This window comes from Atta colombica, unplaced genomic scaffold, assembly GCF_001594045.1.
Source record: "Atta colombica isolate Treedump-2 unplaced genomic scaffold, Acol1.0 scaffold13, whole genome shotgun sequence".
Classification (NCBI taxonomy): Eukaryota; Metazoa; Arthropoda; class Insecta; order Hymenoptera; family Formicidae; genus Atta; species Atta colombica.
In genome coordinates this window covers 304,171-322,869 of record NW_017259217.1, presented here as the reverse complement: position 1 = coordinate 322,869, position 18,699 = coordinate 304,171, and the positions used below count along the sequence as shown (strand labels likewise).

At 31.5% G+C, this 18,699-nt stretch overlaps 2 protein-coding genes across 5 annotated transcripts; one reads left to right on the top strand and one right to left on the bottom strand.

Moving 5' to 3' along the window:
• Nucleotides 1-238: 238 nt before the first annotated feature.
• Nucleotides 239-10,285, bottom strand: LOC108684248 (Meckel syndrome type 1 protein-like). Its single transcript, XM_018188473.1, has 6 exons — nt 9,911-10,285; nt 8,342-8,641; nt 7,536-7,944; nt 4,827-5,188; nt 4,519-4,697; nt 239-303 (listed from the first exon to the last, which is right to left on the bottom strand). Exons 1-6 carry the CDS (start codon nt 9,985-9,987, stop codon nt 239-241), a joined length of 1,392 nt encoding a protein of 463 aa, XP_018043962.1. The 5' UTR covers nt 9,988-10,285.
• On the top strand, nt 5,808-15,637 carry LOC108684249 (protein rhomboid). 4 transcript variants are annotated; one of them, XM_018188477.1, is made up of 6 exons: nt 5,808-6,156; nt 13,214-13,292; nt 13,712-13,900; nt 14,361-14,473; nt 14,657-14,875; nt 14,995-15,637. In XM_018188477.1, the coding sequence occupies exons 1-6, from the start codon at nt 6,104-6,106 to the stop codon at nt 15,503-15,505; spliced, it is 1,164 nt and encodes a 387-aa protein (XP_018043966.1). In that variant the 5' UTR covers nt 5,808-6,103; the 3' UTR covers nt 15,506-15,637. The 4 variants fall into 4 exon arrangements, with proteins under 4 accessions (XP_018043966.1, XP_018043963.1, XP_018043965.1 ...); XM_018188474.1 differs by having other exon boundaries at nt 14,361-14,875; XM_018188476.1 differs by lacking the exon at nt 5,808-6,156 and adding an exon at nt 12,161-12,407 and having other exon boundaries at nt 14,361-14,875.
• The last annotated feature ends 3,062 nt before the right edge of the window (nt 15,638-18,699 follow it).

Below are 18,699 nucleotides of genomic sequence, written 5' to 3'. Positions count from 1 at the left end.
ATATATATATATATATATATATATTCGTCTTTGAATATAATTAATCTTACATCTAGTGAGAAATAACAATGAATCGATTCCATTATCATTTCTTACTGGAATAATCCCTATGAATATAATTAACTTTCTACTTATTTTAATTTATAATACATGCATTATTTAAACTAGGGGTAGGATTTGCTTGCACATTTCTGATGATTTTCAGCTTTCCTGATGAAAATAAAACGTAAAGCGAATGTCATAAAGCATTAATTGGAGTATAAAAGAAGTGTAAGAAGGGAGTAATGAAAACATAAATAAAACCTAAAAAAGTGAAAATTGGAACGTAAAGAAAGCATCAGCTAAATGTTAAAGAAAGCATAAATAAAACATTAGTAGAAAGCATAAATAAAACATAGATAAGTTCTTCGACAAGTACGAGCAGAATGTTCGTTGAATGTAAACAGAGTATGATTAAGCTATAGAGAACATAAACAGAGCATTGTCGCATTCAGAGAAAAAAGTTGTACCAGTAATAAACTTGTAGTGAAAAAGCGCCTCAATTATATATTATTAAATTATACATATTATTAAATTATAATAAAAATACTAGATTAAATGAACTAAGAAAATATAGTAACATTAACCGTATAACACAGTACAACACACATTCCCTCTCGTGAAAAAATCGAAGAGATTCTGAAAGTAAATTTAAAAAAAAATACTCGTGTCTCGGCGTTTTATTAAATCAAGTTGTTAACGTTTTTTATGTTTGCCATTTATCGTATTTGCTTCATATTGGCTTTTTACAATTATTTTAAATTATATAATAATTTTTTTTAAATAAATAATTGATGTTTGATTTTTACATGTGAAACTATGCGATGAGTCCGAATACAAAAAAAAACAACTGAGAATTATTTTTTTTATATATTTTCAAATTTTTGTATAATAATAATACAATTATAATTATAATTATTATAAGAATCTTGGTCGTTTGATTTGCCATTTGTATGATTTCGGTTTTGTATCACGAACAATAGACCAACAGTATTCACCAAGCATGTGTCTGATATCTTTTCCTTTAAAGCATTTCTCAATGATCGCAATGTCTTGGTGAAAGCGTTCATTATGTTCATCAGTGAATTTATCCAAATTTGATGGAAAAAAATCTAAATGATTGTGAAGAAAGTGTATTTTGAGCAACACGTTAACTTTCATTGCATGAAAATAATTATTTCGATTTGGATACTGTATTATTGTTTATTTTCTTCATTTTCAATTTCGTTTAAAAAAAATGTACAGTTCGAAATTTCATCAACTAAATCCACGATCGCGACTGTTCGAACTAAGCAAGAACAAGGAATGAGCTGTTTTGTGATTGCTTGTTTACGTCACTTTGTTTAGATCGCGACAATGTCGAATATCGAAGAAAATCAGTACTGAGACACGGATATGCTTTCCTAACATCTACTTTCAGAATCTCTTTGAATTTTTCATGGGAGGAAACTTGTGCTGTACAGTGTATTATAAAAAGAAAATTTGATGCTACTTAAAAAACATTAACGACTTGCTCTGGTAAAACGCCGAGACATGGGTATTTTTTTTTACACCTATTTTCAGAATCTTTTTGATTTTTTCATAGGAGAAAAAAATCGATTTTTATCATACTGTGTAATCAATTACAATTAATAGTTAATAATATCTATATCTTCTTAATTTACTTATTGTTCTTCTCAGCAAACGGGAATGGATTGAAATGTATTCAGATTTTCAGAAATACGGATTCATGAATGTTAAAATGAATCCTTCTCAATCCTGAATGTATTTTTATTCATTTATAGGAATGGCATGGAATATGTTTTTATACTTTTCAATCTAAAAATAATATTATAATATATTGCGCGCGCGCGCGCGCGCGTGTGTGTGTGTGTGTGTGTGTACGTGTATCGTAAGCTACTGAATTCAAAATGTGAATAAGAAATGCAGTTTTTTAATCCAGTTGAATCTAAAAATAATATCAGCAATTTCTGTGCATCGTGAATACTGCTTAATTAACAATTCTGAATAGGAAATGCAGTTGAAAATCTAAACAAAAATTTTTCTTTTAAAATGAGCCATGAATACTATTCAATTTAAAATTGTGAGTAAAAAATCCATTGTTTCATTTAAAAATGTATCATGAATGCTACTTTATTCAGAATTATGAATAAGAAATTTTTCATTTTAATTCAACTGAGTAAAAAAAAGTTGTACTGTAAAAACATATCATGAATTCTACTTCATTTAATAGTTAAAAGAAGCATAAAAAGAATTACGTAAATATGTACAATATATACAATAAATGTTACATATATAAATTACTTATTTTTAATTAATAAATTAATCACTTTTATGTATATTTCATTTTAATACGTTCATTATACAAGAGCAATTAAGCAAAAGTATATTTTTTGTATAAAAGTTTTAAAATAATATCTTTAGAAATTCATATGATTACTACTTTAATTTATTTAAACTTTTACACGTATAAAAATTTTTTTTTATATGGAATCCAATCCATTTTTATAGATTTAAAATACGGATTCGGAATGGATTGAAAATTTCTAATCCATTTCAATCCATTTTCGTTTGCTAAGTTATTAAAGCTTTATAATACATAGTTACAAATTTATATGCATTTCTTATTTATTTTTGTCTTCCGAGTTCGATTTTTTTTTTTTTTGTAATTTCCAATGTATAGTTTATTTCAGTAACTAGGAGAAAATCCTGCAATCTGTACACAGAATAATTAGGAGAAAATCCTGTAATCTGACACAAAACGAATAAATTTAATGATAACATAAACAATTTAAGTCTTTGAAACAACGATTTCATTTAAAAATGTTAGAGTAAGGGGAAAATGATTGCAAAAACATTTCCAAGTTTGAAACCAACGCTGCGCCTTTTATTGTAAGCTGAGTAATTTTTTTCTTAGGAGAAACTGAACTCCAGAAATTGAACTGAATTCCTTACATCCCTCCGGTGACAATGCAGCGTACTGCTCATGCTGAGCGACTTTCGAGAAAATATTTTTAATGTTTCTTAAGTTACCTCAATGATTAATTAATTACATGATATAAAGTGCTTTATTAAAAAAAAGTTTTTGTTTCTAAACTAGAAAAATGCAATTGTTATATCTATTTGCGTGAAGTTCAAGTAACTATTCAATATAATTGAGTCATTATTTCATTATCAATTAACATACAATTGTGTGTAACATACAATTTGTTACCGTGACTATATTTTTATAATTTCTTACTTTGTAAAGTTACATAGTTACAGGTATTTCAATTGCAAAAGTTGCCAAATTTATAGTTGTCAGAATTATTTCTCTCAATGCGAGTTTTTAAACAAACGTGAATGAAATGTAATCAAAGTCTTTGGTAAGCAAATGATAATAATATTTTAAAATATATTTCATTTATTCGATAAATATCTAAGAAAAACTGCTTTTATCTTAGAACCCTCTTAAAAAAAAGAGGAACTCATTTAAAAATAATTAAAAAAATACATTAAAAAAATTATTTCATTAGAACACAACTGAAAAATCTTTCAATACATCTTTCAAGGTCTTTTATCCTTTATTCCTTTGTGTTTGTAAAGTTTTTTGAAATCGAGAAGTTAGTTCTCGTTAAGTGACGGGATCGCGTAATGCTCAACGATGCTTCGTTTACATTCGCTGGACAGCTCAATAACTCTTCGTTTTAAAATAATTTTTTTTATTTCTACATCTTGAAATATACATGAAACATATTTGAATGTTCTGCGTACTCTTTGCGGAATATTTAAAAAGCGGAGACGAAGTATCAATAAATAAAGTGTTTAGGAAGTATATCAGTGCGCTCCACTCTTTGAGTATTCTGGAACATTTGGGAAACATTAATGAAAAAAAAAAAAAAATTTTAACGTGTGACAAATGTGTTTCGGGCACACTTTACTCCACCATTCGGAGAACCATTTTGAGAATTTAGGAAGCGTGCAGTATAAATATTCAAAACCATTAAGAATCAATGAAAAGTCGAAGTATTTGAAAAGCGTTAAAATTCTTTGTTCATACTTCTTTGACGCTTCGACAAGCATTTACATTTTCATCAGAGTTGATTTCCTGCCCCTTACTTCACTTCATTTCAAGGGGCAGGAACCAAGTTGAAATGTGCAAGTAAATCCCAACACTATTTTAAATATATGTATATTATTAAAATGAAATATTGATAAAACATTAACTAATTTCTTAACTAGTCTTTCTAATTATCATTAGAATAATTTATCTTTAAGAATTTATTGTTCTTATTTGTATCATACGTTCTTTAGCTACTTTAAATTGTTCAAGAACATTTTCAACATTATTCATGAGTGTATTTGTGCTCATTTTATCTGAATCATCTCTTTGATAATTGAAATGTTTCATGTGTGTTCCATTTTGATGTATTATATTCATATAAATTTTAATATCCCCACTCGGTACGATTTTCAAATTTGATTTATCTAAAACTTTACCTTCGTGATTAATTGGAATACCACAATATGTTACATCCTCAAGTTCATAAGAATCACCAACAAAAAAACGTCTCAATGTATCGATAATACTTCCTTTCGCACGCCATGTAGGAATTGTAAATTTGTATCTACCAGGTATCATTGGTATTGGTAATGCTGCATAACCTTCTATTCGATACCTATATTAAAAGAGAATAATATTTTATCATAATAATATTGTTGATAAATAAAAAAAAATTGTTTTTAACTAAATAATATATATGTGTGTGTATATTTCGAGAAACAAGGCTTTCTACGACTGTAATTACCTGGTCCAACTATCCAGAGATGCTGCGGAGAATAATAATCGAGGCCAACGTGATGATGCATTGTTGTTTAATGACTGAAATTCATTTGACGGATAATACAAGGGTATGTCAGTACAATAACTAAAATATGCAGTTTTATTTTCTAAACGGCTTTTCTGCGTTCTGCCAACCAATCTTTCTTTCTGATTTGTACTCCAATGTTGCGGCAAATCGATGAAATAGGTAACAAACAATCCATCATAAGAGAAATCATGAGCTGATACAATATCTAAATTTATAATTAATGTAGATAAATTCGCTGGTGGCAATAGTAATTCCTTGTATAATTCTGTTTCTTTATAAGCAAACTGCTGTTGTACTTCCTGCAATAAAAAAAATATTATAAATATCAATATTTTATTAATATATTGCAATTATAATATATATGCTTTAAACTATCAATTAACTTATTGAGTTTAATAATTTTGAAATGCATATTGCAAAATATATTCAATTTATAGATTTTTTTCTCTTTCTCTCTCTCTCCTCTCTCCATATATTTAATTATTTAAAAATATATACATTTTTTTATAAGAAATCATGATGTCTTAATTATATTAATCTTATAATAAGAAATTAATTAAAAGAGAAGTTATTTTTAATAAAAAAATTTAAATACATCCAAAAATCCAGCTTACGACATGGATTTTAAAGAAATTTTCACATCTATACATATCATAATAGTCTCTAATAGCGCGTGAAATATTAATCATTAATCTCTGCCGCTTTGCAGCAAAGTGCAGTGATAAATGGAAGCTACTCATTGCCGTGAGATAGTGTGCGTAAGCATACTATTCTATGTTCGCAGATATATTCCTGCCCCACTATGCACGTATAAACTGTATATACACACGTATAAGCTGATAGCATACATACAGCCTCATGGAAGAGAGCGTTCAAGAAGATAGTCGGTGAACTATAGGATTCAGTTGATCGTAGGAAGTGCAGTGATCAACTCAGCGGACACGTGCGTGCCTTCATAAAGAAATACAAACACGCGTCTATCGTGATTATCATTAATATATGTACCAATTAAATATAGCAAGAGTTTAGTCTTGCAGACTGTTCTATCATGCTTGAAAATATGACGAAAAAGTCGATAGATTGTAAGACTGTTGGGTGTGTCTTGAACGACCGGAAGAGAGAAAGAACATCAGTGAACTGACGGATTTTTGAAGATGCCGTAATCCGCATCGAGTGTCAGAGACAGTTACAGTATACATAACGCCACGGCAATCATGTTCTATCCACAGCGAGCAATGCGTCAGATCTCGGAAATCTCCTACGTGGGGTATGTATGTGCATCCGTTCCTCTTTCTTTATTTTTACTTCTTTTACGACCGGCAAAAGGTTTTCGATAGCGCGCTCGCGCAAACACTTTCTGCAATGTTCTTCTGATACCGGATAATGATGGGCTGTTGATTGTCATATCATGACGGATTCATTATATTTTTTCGCAATGATCGAACTTATTGTCAAAATGAGTGGATAAATACATACATCAAATTATGCCTTCATCGTGCCTCTCCATTACAACTTGATAAAAAATAAATATTCAATAAACGGCATTGCTCGGTTTTCCACGTGTTGCGTCGCGTTTGCTCGTACTTGAGACTATTAGCGCATAACCGAGAATTGCTTCTACAAAAAGTAAAAATAACTACTCAGATTTTCGAAGCAAAGTAAATTATATATTGTTGGTATAGTATAATACGAATATAATTGTGCAATATTACGCAATTAATGTATTACAATTGCATAATATTTTATGAATTTATGTAATTTTATTTAAATAAACTCAAATTTTATTAATTGATCGTTATACACTTATCATTATGATATTATAATCCGATGATTTTCATAATGCATAATTTTTTAATTTTCTTAATAAAATAGAAGATATAGAAGATAATTAATAAAACAATATATGCCTCCAAGATTTCTATGTAAGTATTGCGAAAATGATTTTCGATAAAGTAATAGCGTCACAACGGTAACGCTAATTTGCGTAATTATTTGCACCATCACGTACCTCTTATTATTGCAATTCATTTTTCGCAAAGTAATGATGACCAGCATTATGTTATATACATTTAAAATCCCTACACAAAGTTAAGCAATAGTATTCTAAAGTAACATACCTTATATTTTCGATCCTCATTAACGTAACTAAATATTATGATCTGATACTGATAAATGAAATTAATAAATATAATTTAAATGGTATATTTATTAATTAGGATTATTCCTAAATGGAAATAAAAAAGTGCGTTTCTAATTTTGTATGTTATTGTTTATCACCCAAGTGATATTCGAAACATATTTTTTTAATTATTATAATATCCAATAATTGCCGTTAATTATCAATTAAATAACTATTGTTAATTAACTATTTGTTAATTATTAATTAAATATAAATCATTACTAAATTATAAATAATACGTTATATAAAGATTGGAAAAAGAGAGAAAGAGCGAATGAGTCAGAGCGGAAAGAATTATTGGTTATTAAATGTAACTGCGATTGCGGGACAAATAAACGGATGTCGCTTGGGAATGCCGAGATTGGTCTTTCCACGAAAAGACCGTCTTTTTGATCGTTACGTGCGTGGTGACGCGAAAGTTTGGTATGCCGATCGTACATTCGCGTCGTAAATAGCCGCATACTTACACGCCGCACGTCTTCGAGGTGCTCCTGTAATTCCAGCGGTGTTCGCTCCTCGGAAACGTGCTCGATCCAATAATTAAATCTGACGCCGTAATCGTTGGTGACGTTATAGTGCTGCTCGTCGTCGATCGTTAAATCGGGATTAATCGTTAGCAATTTGCGCGTTTTGTCATATGTCAGCGTGCAGAGCAACATCTCTGAGTCCGTCGATCTGATAGTCGCGGGTTCATCCCTACGCGACAGATTGGCCATTACGTACATGGTGGTACGTTCGGTATAGAGATAATGATTGGACTGGATCGTAGTATCCGTGGTCTTGTCATCTATCACATTCTTGTTATATCGCTCTTGAAAGGACTTGCGATTCCGCAAAGCCGGTAACGCGGTCTGATTCTTCACAGACAAATACGATCTGTAAGCGAGAATGGAAATATTTAAAATTTTCGAAAGTTATGAGATACAAGAAGGAATCGAAACCCACGCGTTCTCCAATGTTTTTCGATACTTCGAATTCGATGTATATAATAAACCTAAAATATGAATCTTAGCCTTTTCTAAGCTAATTGAAAAAGGCATTCCTGTGTTATACAACAATCCTTTTGTCTTAGAAAAATGAAAGCGAATCGATCATAATTTATCGTTTATGCCTATTTTATTTTTATTAAAAAAATATATTCATTTAAAAAAAGATGTTAATGTATATTCTTTTGAAATAAGTACGTGTTGCGATAAAAATTTTGTCGAAACTCTTCGCAATCGAATAACAATAAACATTTGTACAATATCTAATAATTAAATTCGATACCTGCCTGTAAGGCATCGTCAGGAGGTTGTCATCGGGATAGTAGGAATCATTTTCCGTGTACGAATACAAACATGCACCCTGCAGCTGCTCATCACATATACGCTGGTGGTACTCTCGCTGACATTCGGTTAAGCAATTTTTTTCGTCCGCATAGAAGTCGATCTCGAATAAGCTGAACACTTTTTCCTGCCAGCTAAAAATACAGTCCTCCTCTTCCAAAAAGTTGGAGTCTCTTGTCTCGCCACCCTCGGACTCCTCGGCCAGCAATTCAGCCAACGGGGACCTCTCCTGTACGATTCGCACCCTATAACAACAAATAACGCCGACTAAATGAAACCTATCATTTGGTATCATTTGGAAAAGGTAGTTTGCGATTAAATAACCAGTTCTCTGATTCTACAGGAAGTAGATAAGACCAAGACATTTAATCATTGTTTCTTTGATACATCTTTCTGCCTACAGTGATTACGAATTAATTATGAGAGAATCTAGTTTGTAAATAGTTTTATGTAATTCTTATGTGAGGAAACTGTACTTCTAAAATTTTCTCAACGATATAAAGAAGATAAACAAAGTGGAAAAAAGATATTTCAAATATTTTGTTTATTAAATCGTTAAAGAATATTTTTCAGCTTTTAATTTCTCGTGTGTTTTTTACTGGATGTTTTACGCTCCAGTAAATAGAATGTATAATACTCGATAATAATAGGTTTCTATGAGTCTAAAATTTGCCATTGTTGACGATATCATAAAAACTTGAACATTCCTTTCGAAAATCAATTCGCGAAAAAACATAGGAATCCCATTATCTCGAAACAAAAGATATAATCACCGACGTAAATATCAGTGATGATACATGAAAAAAAAGTAACTGACGTATACGCGGGCTAGTTATGTAACGTCTCGATGTTGAAGGTTTGTATTATCGCATTGAACAAGTATGCTGTCTCCTTCATGTTTAACTGTCGAGTTTGGTTAATTTTTATGAGTTGAGAATGCGGAATTTTCTGCAATGTAAAGTTTAATTCACGTGTTCCTCACGTGAAGGTAATTATAATTTTTTTTATGTCCATCTATACAAAGAGAATTATGTTAATTAGCTTTTTTATAAGTAACATTTCATAATCTATTAAATAGCGTATATGACAAATGAGGCACAATAAAGAACTTGTTCTTTTAATTGATTACATAAATCTATTCTCGGATGCAAGCCTAATGGATTCATAATAAACAAGGACTCAATCTATCACATTCTTCTATAACCTTCAAAAATCTGCTGATTTACTCATCATCAGACATTGCATATTGCAGAAAATTCTGCGAGCACAATTGCACAACTTCATTTTTTTTATATTACGTTCAATTTCAAATTCTATCTGCAAATTTTTTAATTAAAGTTATTTTAATTTGAAATTACGTGTCACATATGTTTATGAAAAAGCAGGAAATAAAAATAATTTGTAACGCAAAATTAACGCAAGAAAACTCCTTTCGTGTGTATAATCGAATTATTATCTCAATATTATAATTTCAATTTCTGTACCTCACGCGTTTAAATACAGGAAAGACACACCTTATCTTTAAATTATGTATCGGCTCATTCACTTTATAACTCGCCGCTATCCTCATTCTCTCTTTTTTGCCCACCATCCTTTTTTCGCCACGCTATCTTACACGATAGACTCGATTTGATTAGTGTTACAAAACGGAAACTGCGAAACGCTGAATAAGCTAAAAGCTAACGGTGGCTGTCAATGATCTCGGATCGGTCGGGTGGCTTGTTTGTTGATTCGTAACGTCGCTAGGCAACTTCGCTTCGGCTGGCGAGGTGTGGTTTACTACGTAGACGTAGAGCATCATCATCACGAAATTCGAGGTGCGTGGTAATGCATATTAGTCTTCCAAACGAGAATGGATTGAAATGGATTCAGATTATCAGAAATATTGATTCACGAATGTTAAAATGAATGCTTTTCAATCCTGAATGCATTTTTATTCATTTATAAGAATTACATGGAGCATATCTCTATGCTTTTCAATCTAAAAATAATATTAGCTTTTTCTGTGCACAACATATACATTGTGAATACTGTTCAATTCAAAATTTTTAATAGGAAATACAGTTTTTCAATCCAATTGCATCCAATTGAATCTAATTAAATCCAATTGAATCCAATTAAATCCAAAAAAATTCGCTATTTAAAATATGCATTCGGATAGAAAAAAACTTCAGTCCATTTTAATCCATTCTCGTTTGCTGGGCTGCTCACTGCGGGAAGGATGAAAATATACTCGTTAATAACTTGGAAAAATTATCATTGTTGAGATGAAAAATATATCTCCGTTTAGATTGCATTTACGTGAACAATACGTAATCGTGACATGCACATTCTTCATATTGTGAGACTCTCTCTCGCTCTTTCTCTCTTCCTTTATTTCTTTTAATAGCTTCATTAGCAAAATGATTAGCAAATTTCCAATGAGTCAGAACAGTACGCCACGCCAATGAAACGATGTCGCAACTTCTCGCGATTAAATGTAGGTATTTCCTGACGGGCATCCTCGTCCTCCGTACAATAAACCATCAATGTATGAACTACGCCATATGTTGCATTGTGAAAACCTTGAATTGTCTAGGATATTATACATCCTGCATCTACAAAAAAAGAGCATTTCGAATAAAGCAGAAAATCTCTTTTCCTGATGAAAATAAAAATCAGAACATAAAGTCGAATGTATATACGAGAGTAATAGTTAAGTGTAAACGGAACTTCTAGAAGGCGAACATTAAAACATCCAAATGTAAGTGTAAATGCTTCTTTTACATTTCATTGTTCCAATTTCCGCCTTCTAGAAGTTTCGTTTACCCTTCTAGCTGTTACTCTCCAATTACATCCGATTTATATTTCCGATTTTTATTTTCATCAAGGCTCTCTCTCTCTCTCTCTCTCTCTCTCTCTCTCTCTCTCTCTCTCTCTCTCTCGAATTTGAAACATTTGTGTTTACGTCCTGTATAGTATGTAACTATTATAAAAAAAAAATCTACTCGACTATCGTCTATCCATTCTATAAGGTTGAGATAAAAAGAAAGTCATCGGTTATTGTCTATCGTCGGAATCTGTTCCTCCAAAATGGAGGAAAAAGAAACGAAAAAAAGTAGATAGATCTATAAAACCTATTCTACAAGAATTTGTGCTTTTTGTTTCCAGTTTCTTGCTTTTTGCTATTTTTTACATCTTGTCTTTTTGCCTTTTATCCGATTTCTTGTTTTATGTCGCCCGATAAAGCCTGTTCTACAATGTGCTTTTTGTTTCCAATTTCTTGCTTTTTGCTACTTTTTATATCTTGTCTTTTTGCTTTTTATTTGGTTTTTTATTTTACATCGCCTGAGGTAAGAGTTAACGAACTTCGAAAGAAACAAGAAATACATAGCAAGAAATACAATTGTCGATAAAATGGTTGTGAAGGATTTAAAAACAAAAGATAAAAAACAAGAAACAGGAAACAAAGAGTACATTGTAGAATAGACTTAAAAGTTAACGAACTTCAAAAGAAACAAGACATACGTAACAAGAAACACAATTGTCGATAAAACGGTTACAAAGAGGAAAAAAGCAAGAGGTAAAAAGCATGAAACAAAAAGCAGATTATAGAATAGGCTTTAACCTAGCGGTCCACTTTCCAGCGATCGTTCGATTTTCGTATCTTCTCCGAATGTCTTTGGCCTACGACTTGGCATTTGGTAAGAATGAAACCGTTCGAAACGGTACCGTTAACTCTCGCTCGCTCACTCGCTCTTGTATCGACACCTGCCTTGCCTGCTTGCATGCCTTCCTTGAGAGATCGAGCGCGGAAAATTCGATTCCGGGGGGGGGGGGAGAGAAAGAGAGAAAAATAGTAAGCGAAACGGTAAAGGTCAGTGGCGCGTCTCTTTCTCCCGCGTTTTCCTCTCAAGGTTTTCCGGGCCGTGAATCGGTGAATGCCGTGATCAGCCGTGATCTCGGTGAGTCCTCGGGTTTTCCCCCCGTCACTCGATCATTCGCAGCTTGCTCCGAACTTTGAAGGTTAGGGTATGTATGTATGTACGTTTGTGATACGTTAGATACGCTGGGTACATATACGTAGAATTTGGCGATAGCACGCGCATCGTGGCGGCGTGATGGGACGCATCGCTGATCGCGCACGGATGGCCAACAGGTGGAATGTGAATGGTTCCGCGACGTCCATGACGTCGTTGACAGGACGCCGTGGCGCGGCGATAGATAATCTCTATCGACTTCTCATATCTGCGAGAGATAAGAAAATGTATCACTGCGATGTTATCGGGTCATAGCGACTGTTCGATAGATGCAAGATCTAATGTCACGAGCGCAGGTGCGTGTGGGTGGTCGTGCTCGTGATCTGTCCCTTGTTGAACAAAGTAACTCCAGATATTTTGCCGGACGGAGCGAGTCACTCTTCACAGCCTTCTGCTCGTACAAGCGTGCGAACTACCTAACGCATGATTCACGATTGACATCTCGGTGACCTCAGTGTTCGGTTTGTCAGGTAAAACGTGTTCCTTGCGTTCGCTATTTGATCGTTACACGATCGTTGTCGCATGGTTTCCGTCTTGTGATACAGTCTTTTAGGTACGACAAGCCAGGATTCTGCCTCCTTGGCATTTTCTTCAAATTCTTCCTGCATAGATCTCTTGCAGTTAGTAAATAGATACTTGATAGCAAGAGAGACAGAGAGAGAGAGAGAGAGATTCAATTCAAAACAAAGAAGAGAGTGAGAGATCTATTATGCCATTCTAGCTTTAAGACTTGTGTTGATTGCTTACAAAATTCTAGTAAGACATAAAACATTTACTGACACTATCTGATGTTTACAGAGGTTTCAAATTGATAAGGATGCCGACTAATCGGGAAGGCGAGACTGCAGTGACCATCCCACTGCAGTATAATGAAGCTGTAAGTGTATTTTATATTTACCACTGAAGAAATTAGTGGTATAGATGCATTATTTTGTTAATGCTTTCAGACACTTTTTAAAATTCTTTATTCAATTGTATATTAAAAATGTATATAATAGATGTAATTAAAATAATGTTAAAATATATTAATATCTCTCATATTATTAAAATTCTTTTCTTTTTTTTTTACTGTTTTCTGTGATTATTTTCTCTTCACTAGTTTTCCATACAAATGACTCATACTGAAACTAACTTAAGTATATGATTCATTTGTAAAGGAAAGTATTTTACTTCTATCTATCACTGATACATTATTGCTGGTCACAGTTTAAGAAATCTTACTGAAAATATAATGTTTGTTAAACGTTTTTATATCTTTGCCAAAATAATGATTTAATTATTTAATTTATTTTATAGCATTGGAAAGCTATTTTTGAGAAGTACGATCTTGACGGAGATGGAAAAATATCACTACAAGAATTAAAAGCAATGATACGCGGTCCAGATTTTTCTAAAGATATCCCTGCTGGAGTAGTCCGTACGATAATGCATAAAGCAGATCTGGATGAGTCCGGTTACTTAGAATATCCAGAATTCATAGCAATGGTTAGTCAGAGATCTTTTGATTCAAGGATATCTTTAAGGATATTGGAAATTATATTTGTTTTTATCTTTCCATATTTCCAAGAAATATAAAATGGCTCGAAATGATTAACATCAATTCAAAAATAAATAAAAAGGACTATGAAACGAAGCGAGTTATTATTTAAAAAGTTATTATTTATAAAACTTTCATAAACAAACATTTCGACCTTCTAGGAAGTCCTTTTACCATTTTTAGTTTAAAATTGACTTTTATATTATATATTTAGAATTTAACGTTGAGAAAGACCACCTAAAAGGTCGAAACGTTTGTTTATGAAAGTTTTTACATTAAAATATTAGCAATAATAACTTGCTTTGGTTCCTTTTTATTTATTGAATTGATATTCCATATTTCGTTAGTAAAACATTTTGGAAATCTCTAATTACCGATAATTTATATCAATCATTTTTTGATATTTAGATCCATAGAAAGGACATGCAGGGTATTTTCGGACACATTGTGCAACGATATGTGCAATGTGTAATACCTCAACGACCATGCCGTACATTAAGACAAACTTCCGTGGGCTCGAGGTATTATCCCCAGCGACAATTCAGTATTGTAATGCAAGCACCACCTTCTCCTCCTCCTTCGAGCCGGAGCGAGAACCGGAGTTTTAATGTTCCCCTGAGTAGTAAAAGAGTTGCACGTTCTGCACGTTTTAATGGTTTACAGCAACAAACAAGTACAATAACGGAATCTTCTCTGTACTCTAGCGATTATCCAGATGGACTGTACGAAGAAGAGTACAGTTGTCGACCGCCGGCTATAGCAATGATAATCATATCGATAATAGAAATCATTTTGTTCATGTATGATGTGATTAAGCACAAATCTCTTTCTGTAGAAGGACCAGCAGCTACTTTATTTATTTATGATCCGCACAAGAGGTACCAAGCCTGGCGGTATCTAACATATATGTTTGTACACGTCGGGTATGTATAATACTCTATTTTATAACCTACGCATTTCTGTAATATCTATTAAGAATTTGTGAATTTTTAACGTTATAATTCCTTTATAATTCGTTTATAATTCCTTTTGTGTTTGATAGAGTTTTCCATTTGGTTGTTAATCTCCTGGTACAAATTATGCTGGGAGTTCCACTGGAAATGGTTCATAAATGGTGGAGAGTATTGATAATATACATAGCCGGAGTACTAGCCGGTTCCCTTGGTACATCCGTTTCAGATCCAACAGTTTACCTGGCTGGTGCTTCGGGTGGTGTGTATGCATTAATCACTGCCCACGTAGCAACCATTATAATGAACTGGTCGCAAATGGAATTTGCCGTGCTACAGTTATTAGTGTTCCTCGTTATCACGAGTGTTGATGTCGGTCAAGCCGTATACAATCGTTATGTTCTTGTTACCAATGATCAAATCGGCTATGTGGCCCATTTGGCTGGTGCTATAGCAGGTCTTCTAGTAGGTATAAACATCCTTCGAAATCTCGAAGTACAAACTTGGGAAAAAGTTATTTGGTGGGCCAGCATAGTTACTTACACGGGTCTCATGACTGCAGCTATTTTATGGAATATATTGTATCCCTCGTATTACAACTGAAGATATTTATATCGATATTTATCTCATTCGAATTATTTAAGGACACACAAACACACACATTAATAGAGAAAGAGACAAATATTATTACTAAAAGAAAAATAACTTGCCTTGAAATTGTAGGTATATGCATAAATGTGCTACATATTTTTATATGTTAGTTGATATACAAGATTGTATTCGTTATATCATTTTATAGTATAAAGTAAGATTTTTAATATCGAGCAAAATAGCTTACTTTTGTATAAACTTTATCGCGAAAAGATAACTCGTAAGATTCGTATAATAAGAATATATTAATTTTAAACACAGTATTTTTTACATACACGTTTTCGAGAGCAAATAGTAGAACAACAAATTCTGTGATACTTTTGCTACATGTATTAAATGTATGCAAGTTTGACACATTGAATAATGACATCGAAGCTATGCGGAATATTAATATTTCTATTTTAGAACTATTGCCTCATTGTTTGAAAATAAACTGCATAGATGAACTACCTCCATCAATATATACGTTTTATTGCACACATAAAACGTCAATTAATCTTTCAATAATACTTCATGCATTATACAAATATATTCTATCTTCAATAATTTGAATGGCGTTCAGAATCTAAGATCTAAAAAAAATTACAAAGTATTGAATTGTTAATAAAATCTACATACACATACATTTAGTACTGTTTTTTTTATCAAATTTGAAGATATCATAATTACAATGGGACACAAGATTAACCTTTCAGATGTTTGTTGAAAGAAAAAAATTGTATATAATTTCTTATTTCATGAGAACGTTGCAGTAATTATGTTCATAAAGTTGTGTAGGCTCTAATGATATAAATCAATATAAATAAAAAGCCTCTAAGAGTCAACGCTGGTTATTGTTGCGTATACAATTTATTATAATCCGTTACAAACTGAAAATTTCCATACGTTTCGATCCGTGTTTAAGAGATCTTCAGTAGTAAAAGCCTTTAACACATAGTGAGATTTTTTTTACATTATGATATTCTAACTATGACTTTCGTACTTATAACATCTGGATACTTCCATCTGATATTTTCATTAAATCAGATAATAATCAGATAATTTAATGAATATAAATCCGATGCGAAAAATTTGATGGATGCGATTGTAATTAATGGAAAAGCAATCCTTGTCTGCATATGATTGTCTCTATCGACTGACACCGTTTCTATATTATATAGAAAAATTTCACTTTTTAGGGGCTTTTTTAGTTTTTTTAGAGGCTTTTTATTCATATTGAATTATATTCATATATATATATATATATACACATCTCATATAAATTATATTATTATAGACATGAACGTAATGTCATATTCAACAGAGATACAAACTAGTATATTAACATTTTTGAAAGATTTATTTATATTAAATTTATAAAATATACCTGAGCACATGGTTTCATGTACCTGATTTGCACGATATATTAATTTATTAAATCATTATTATTTTGATATAAAAAGAAAAACAGCTTTATAACGTGTTCGTAATACAAATACTGGACAGACAAAATATTGCTTTAATAGGATACTGCTCTAATATATCCCTGAATAAAGGATATATTTGCGAATAACTTGTTCTGGAAGATTAATTAACTATAATTAATCTTTAGTTGAATGCAATAGACATTATATGGCAACAATTGATTATAATAGTTTCAATTTAGACAGTAGGAGAAGACAGGATAAAACGAAAAACAGCTCAGTTAAGTCTTGTTAGCAGATATTCTTAATAAGATTTTATAACTAGACCAGTTTACTCTGTGTAATCCGTCATACCTCGCTCTTCTCTAATATCTATAAGAATTCTCTAATATCTATAAGAATTATTGTATAAATATTTTAAGATTTTATATTTTATTTGATCAATGCAGCCGCTTGTATTTTTTGCTGTGAAAAGAATTATTTTTACTGATTTGTTAAGTGAAAAAAGTGAGGCTGCTATTATAAATCTATGCTTAATAATAAAAGGAAATTAATTATAATTAACTAATTTATAATATAATTATAAATGTTATTTACATATACATACAACATACATATTTACATAATTTACATTAATAATTATACAGGATGATTCTTAGTTGTATGTCAATAATCAACTACTTCAGAAGTTATTCTAGAATTCAAAATAAGAAAAAAAGAACATCATAAACATATACTTTAACTAATATAAAAATAATCGGAAGACATTTGTTATTAATATTCCGATAAAATATGTCTTAACTTACCTGTTTTTTTTTATTTTACCCTTTTTTCTTAAGTGTCCTACATATTACTTATTATTATACTCGATTACAATGTTGACAGAATTCCCATAAATAAATTGATTCTGTAAAATAGATATAGTCTTTAATAATAGCAATAATGGATAAAATCTACTTCTCATCTATTGATGCGTAAATTTTCCTATGTATGACGTATTCCTCATTGTACAATATTTTAATGTATAAGAATAATGAGCATAAGTTTTGACGTTGACTGCGAAGAGACAAGTGTGCCTCATTTGTATGCAAGATATAGATTATACAGATTTATGTAATATTTTATGATCTATTTCAACGAAAATCTTTGTTACTGTTCGACAGAGCGACGAGAATGTCTAATGTGTGTATATTTTGTATGCGCTTTGTACAAAACAAAATAAAATGATGAAAAAAGAATCGATCCAATAATTATCTTACAGTGGGATACACTTGTATTGAATATTAAAATGAATTATCGCTTTTTAAGTAAATATTTTCATAACGAACGTTCCCAACTAGGCCCACGTAATCGTAATAAATAGAAAAAAAAAAATTGATTTTTCATTTGAATTTGTTTCTCGCTCACCCTGTATTTTGCAAATATGTTTCTTTTAAATAAAAAAATCACTCTCTTTCGAGAGGAACAATATGGAGCGAAATCAAAAGGCGAAAGCGAGATGCTCCTTATTATAACGGAGGTGATTTTTATTTCAACAAAAATAACAATTTACATTGAACTGTTTTGATAATAATATTATCGTGTATGCTACATCTGTAGTTTTACTGTAGGCGTGGTATGCTCTCGCTCGCTATAATTAATTTTCAGTTACTTTGTTTTGTAATTAGTCGCATTAACAGAGCGTGTTTTCGTGGATAATAATCACGTTTTGTAAATAGAGTCTTTCGCTTCTTTTCTCATCGT

Excerpts from the sequence above, each read along its gene's own strand:
- LOC108684249 (XM_018188474.1), top strand. The coding sequence starts at position 6,104 with ATGTTCTATCCACAGCGAGCAATGCGTCAGATCTCGGAAATCTCCTAC. Across the intron at positions 6,157-13,213 it reads TCGGAAATCTCCTACGTGGG|AGGTTTCAAATTGATAAGGA; the intron begins GTATGTATGTGC and ends TGATGTTTACAG. Across the intron at positions 13,901-14,360 it reads ATCCAGAATTCATAGCAATG|ATCCATAGAAAGGACATGCA; the intron begins GTTAGTCAGAGA and ends TTTGATATTTAG.
- LOC108684248 (XM_018188473.1), bottom strand. The coding sequence starts at position 9,987 with ATGGTGGGCAAAAAAGAGAGAATGAGGATAGCGGCGAGTTATAAAGTG. Across the intron at positions 4,698-4,826 it reads TCTCTGGATAGTTGGACCAG|GTATCGAATAGAAGGTTATG; the intron begins GTAATTACAGTC and ends CTTTTAATATAG. Across the intron at positions 304-4,518 it reads TATTCCAATTAATCACGAAG|GTTTTATTTATGTTTTCATT; the intron begins GTAAAGTTTTAG and ends TCACTTTTTTAG.